Below are 5,161 nucleotides of genomic sequence, written 5' to 3' on the forward strand. Positions count from 1 at the left end.
AATTTAATATATAAAAAAAATAAAAAAAATTTATATAGAAACTAATTTGATTACTTTTTAAAATTTTAGGGGTGAAAATGACTTACGTCTGGGCTTTTTTACATGTCAAGTGACGCGTGGCGTGCTAGATGTTACTGACCTGACACATCAATCAATTATCTCGTGACACATGACATTAACCTACCACATCATCATGATACGTAGCACTTAATGTGACACATCATCATCTAATGAATGAAAGGACTAATTTGACTTATATTTTATTTTTTAGGACTAATATGAATAAAAAAATTATTTTGGGGCTAATTTGAAGAATAAATAATCTTTGAAGGACGAATGGGCCGGTTCTGTCCGAAAAAATCGACGAGATCCGGTTAGTCTGGACTATAATTAATCTGGTTTATCAGTGATCCTGTTAATTCAAATGGGTTAGGTTTAATTTAAGGCTAAGTCATTCGTTCCGGCCCGGTTGAACCCAATTACTGGATCAGGGGTTTAGGGCACAGACACACCGAACTCACACCACAGCTGAGGTTTGAATGTTTGATTGTTTATTTTGCAGTGTTGGTTAGAATGCTGGAATTTTGATGTTGTGGGTGGCTTCAGTTGCTCTGTAGTGCACTAGTGCATACACAACTACGCATACATCGTCTCTCCTTGTCGTCAATTTACAAATTGTGCCACAAAATGAATGCAGCCGACGATGATGGCAACCATGAGTTTGTCATTGATGAGTGTGACATTCTGGATGAAGTTTCCATAGACGACGAAGACCTTCCAGATGCTTATGATGACCAATATTCTGATTCCGAACATTCCGGTATCACCTTCCGCCTTATCAACTTTATTGAATTCTCGAGTTAACTTGTACACTATACATTTATACTGCCCCTACCGTACAAGGTTCATAGAATGGCTTGTTTGCTTCACCATCCATAACATTGACTTTTGCTTTGCATGCCCACTCTACAATCTTCTTTAACAATAATGCGTTTTATACCACTAACTGCCTCCTAATTTGTTCTTATACTATAAAATAATCACATTTAAATCATCTCTTTCGGCGCCATTGCAATTTTTCCATTTTAACTTTAAAAACCACTTGGTTAGAGTTATCTTAGGGTTAGAAGAATGTGTTACAATTTGAAATAAAATTAAATGATTTTTTTTAGACAAATTTCTCCCTGATATACGCAACACCTGCTATTATTGATATACTAACTAACCATTCTCAGATCCCTATATATGATATTCAAGAAGACACACAGAATGAACTTTAAATTATTTTTTTTAAGGATCAGGCCTTACGAGAAATGGAGGAACTCTATACACTATATATTTTTTGGTAAAAGTTGAAAATACTACTTAGAATAATTTTGATATAAACCAATAATGTAAAATGTCTTTAGAATACAAAAATGTAGTTCCCAAGTTGAGTTCGTGGTTTTACCCGTAAAGAGTTTACAATTCTTATCTCCACAAGTGTCGCAGAATTCTTGACTTTGATTACCTTGAACCTAATTCTAATTTCCTTGCATTTAAGTTTGTTTGTGTGTTTGCTGAATGATATTATCTGAAAATTTCACAGTTGACGTCGAGGATTCTGTGCATACATTCATTCGTCATAATGGTAACATTTCTAACTAGATTTTGAATGTGATTATTCTATTGTATACAATTTATGGTAATTGTGTGTGTGTGCACTTTTTTATTTATTTTAATTAAATTCCTGTGCAGAGGAGTTGTACTCAGCTGCATGCAGACCAAGCGATTCAACAGAGCACAAGATTCGGGAGTTGTACTCAGCTGCTTGCAGCCCAAGCGATGCAACATTGGTGGCAACAGGGGGTCAAGATGACAGAGGATTTCTCTGGAATATTGGCAATGAAGTTTGGTATTCTGAGCTAAAGGGTATTTCCATCGCACTAGAAACATATTTGTGTGAAGCTTGAGATTGTGGTGCTGATGTCTAGTTTGTTTTTTCATGTTAATTCTAAACAGGTCATAAGGATTCTGTATCTAGTTTAGCTTTTAGCCACGATGGACAGTTTCTTGCTTCGGGATGTTTAGGTGGAATTGTTCAAGTATGGGATGTTTTGGGAAATCTGAAAGGCACACTGGAGGGTCCTAGAGGGGGAATTGAGGTAAAAGAGGTTGTTCTTTTTGTTGCTTGTTATTCTGTGTTATTACAAAAATTCATTCGATATGATATCTTTCAGTGGCTTAGATGGCATCCGAGAGGACACATACTCTTAGCTGGTTCAGAGGATTCCACTGTTTGGATGTGGAATGCTGAAAGAGCTGCTTTTGCTAATATGTTTGTTGGTCATGGTGCTAGTGTGACCTGTGGTGATTTTACTCCTGATGGTGAGACCTTCTTTTGTTCTTAGCGCATTTTCTTCTATAGGTTCATATTAATGTTATGCTGTGTTTTAAAAGTCTCAATATTGTCTTACTTGGTGCCTTAGGGAAAATAATATGTACCGGTTCAGAGGACGCAACTTTGAGAATCTCTTCTCTTCAGCGTGCTTCTTTGGCTTTTATCTTTACTTAGCCTTGTAAACTATGATTTACAGGACACCCGTATCATGCTGAGGGACTAACATGCTTGTCAATAAGTTCATCATCAACCCTTGCCCTTACCGGTTCCGGTGCCAATCCCGATTCCAGTTCCAAGTATGGATCTGGATCTGCTCATATTGTGAATATCTCTACTGGGAAGGTATATATCATTAGGTTTCATTGTGTTTGATAACCGTACACTGTTTTCATCATTCAACTTGTCTTCTTCTGTGTCTTTGTCTTGGTTTTTGATTTCTCACTAATTAGATAAATCTTTTGGCCATGTCATAATAAAGTAATGTTTTTAAAACTTTCTTCATGTGGTTTCAATTTTATAAATTTGAGATGCTACTTAACTCCACTGAGTTAATAGTTGCTCAAAGTAAAATTTCATCATAAATTCGTCTTATCCAATTATTGATTCCAAATACCTTCATCCAAAGAATGATAATCTCTGATGTCACTTAAAATGATTTGAGTGGATAGGAAGCTTTTGAGGGAATACTGTTGGCCCATGGAGTCATATGGTCTCTCAACAGCTAATGGGAGCCAGCTTGTGAAAACATGGTCTCTCAAAGAGAATTGAGCAAGAGCAGTTCCTCACAATTATTAGTTAATTTACTTGAAATTATGTTTTCACAATAGCAAGGTCAGTCTAAGCAATGCTCTATTCGACATCAATTGGTAGCTATCTGCTAGCTAATCCCCTGTATGGCTCAAGATTGGCATGTTGTGTTATGCTCAGATATATGAGATCTTAACTATTTGGTGGATTTGTTCATGGAAATTTATTTATTAGAAATGTGGCTTGGTGATTCTCTTCCCTAGCAACTAGCAAGATGATGAGAGTTAGAAAATCTTTGATCCAACTATATTTGGCTTTGGTAAAAGTATAGTTCTTCGTAAACCTATGTCCTTGCATAATAGCCCTGTAGTAATGGTGTAATTGTGTATGACTCAAACCCAAACACTTTCAATATTTATCCATTGTTCTGTTTGTCTCTGCCACTGCATTTTTTTTCGTAATTATTAATTTTTAATTCTTTGTTTAAGGAGTTTAAGCATTTAAATTCAGTTTTCTGCAAGCTCTCTAAGAAGCATGAGTATTGTGGTTGACAGGTTATTAATACCCCGATTTCTCATTCAGGGTCCATTGAATGTGTTGGCTTTTCACCAAGGTATGTACTATTAACCTTTCATGGCCCGTGTTTGTGCTTTGCTGCATGATTGGAATTAGTTTAGAGAACAATACCTCACTCTAGACAGAATTATTGTTTACATATAAAATAAAATCTGTGATCATTAAATAATTCCATGAACCAAAGCAAAGTGGCTTGACTTAGTTTCTGAGTAAAGCAGTTTTTTTGACATAATTCCATCTTATAAATATCTGATGTGCTGGTTGATGTTGTCACTCGCCATATAACCATAAAGTAACTTGCTCCATTGAATTGTGGTAGTGATTCCTGGGCTGCAATTGGGGGATTGGATAAAAAACTTGTCATCTGGGATGTAGAACATTCCTTATCCCGTTCCACTTGTAACCATGAGGTTTGTATGAATTCTGCTTTGTGCAAATGCAAGCTTGCATATCTAGGAACAAACCAAGCTCTGTTTGCAGCTATACTTTGACTGTATGTGTGATAGAAGGAACCTCACCATGTGAACAGGGTGGAGTGACATGTTTGGCGTGGCTTGATGCTTCGAATTTGGCCACTGGATGCTCGGATGGAAATGTAAGATTATGGGACAGCCGGTCCGGTGAATGCACAACCACATTCCGGGGGCATTCAAATGCCATTTATGCTCTCTGTGTGTCTGCTGATAACAAGTACCTTGTTTCGGCTTCATACGATGGAACAGCTCGTGTCTTTGAGCTTGGCAGTTAGTAGTAATCATCAAGCAAATCCCCCTCTCGGCCAGCCTGCCCGTTTATTTGTTGGGGCGGGATTTATTTTAAAGGAAAGATTTTTACTTATTATTGTTTATGGTAGGAGTTAAAAGTCGTTGCTTAAATTAAATATTTACAGTTGTGTAGCCTATGGTTTGAAAAAGCTACCAGTTCAAAAGATAAAGGAATGCAATCCTAAAATTTTGGAGTTCAATCCTAAAGTAAACATAGCTTTTGAAAGGATTGTAAGATATTAATTTTGTTCTAGAAATTTAGGAGTTCAATTCTTCTCCAATTTGGTTTTGAACAAAGAGTAAGTAGCTGAAATTTTCAAAGTAAACTCAAGAAAACTATGGAATGTACCAAGTAATTTCCAATATACTTCCGGCGACAAAGTCTAACGGAAAAGGATTCTTGCAATTTTTGGTCAACGTGGAGGAAAGTTGATTTTTTTAACCACTTTAAGACTTTGTTTTTGGGCATCCTCTCAAGATTAGCTTGGCTGATTATAAAATCTAATTGGCCCAAATAGAAGTTTGTGGACCCTGACTACTGGGCTTATGATGAGTGTACCAATTTAATTTCCACTTTATCCAAATTCCCGAATATTCTAAGTTTCTCGCATAACTTTAATTATACTTTACAGTATATAGGGACGTTGCTACGCTTTATAAATAGCATGTCGTTTCAGCTTTCAAAAATAAATAT

The 5,161-nt window shown here is 36.3% G+C and overlaps 1 protein-coding gene across 1 annotated transcript; it reads left to right on the top strand.

The window, feature by feature from the left end:
• The first annotated feature begins 504 nt into the window (after nucleotides 1-504).
• Nucleotides 505-4,667, top strand: LOC107467788 (uncharacterized). Its single transcript, XM_016086973.3, is given in 9 exon segments — nucleotides 505-820; nucleotides 1,589-1,630; nucleotides 1,738-1,911; nucleotides 2,002-2,144; nucleotides 2,220-2,367; nucleotides 2,469-2,722; nucleotides 3,682-3,740; nucleotides 4,023-4,113; nucleotides 4,233-4,667. Coding segments are annotated over 9 exon segments (1,263 nt in total). The 5' UTR covers nucleotides 505-687; the 3' UTR covers nucleotides 4,452-4,667.
• Nucleotides 4,668-5,161: the final 494 nt, after the last annotated feature.

This window comes from Arachis duranensis, chromosome 9 (assembly GCF_000817695.3).
Source record: "Arachis duranensis cultivar V14167 chromosome 9, aradu.V14167.gnm2.J7QH, whole genome shotgun sequence".
NCBI classification, from domain to species: domain Eukaryota; kingdom Viridiplantae; phylum Streptophyta; class Magnoliopsida; order Fabales; family Fabaceae; genus Arachis; species Arachis duranensis.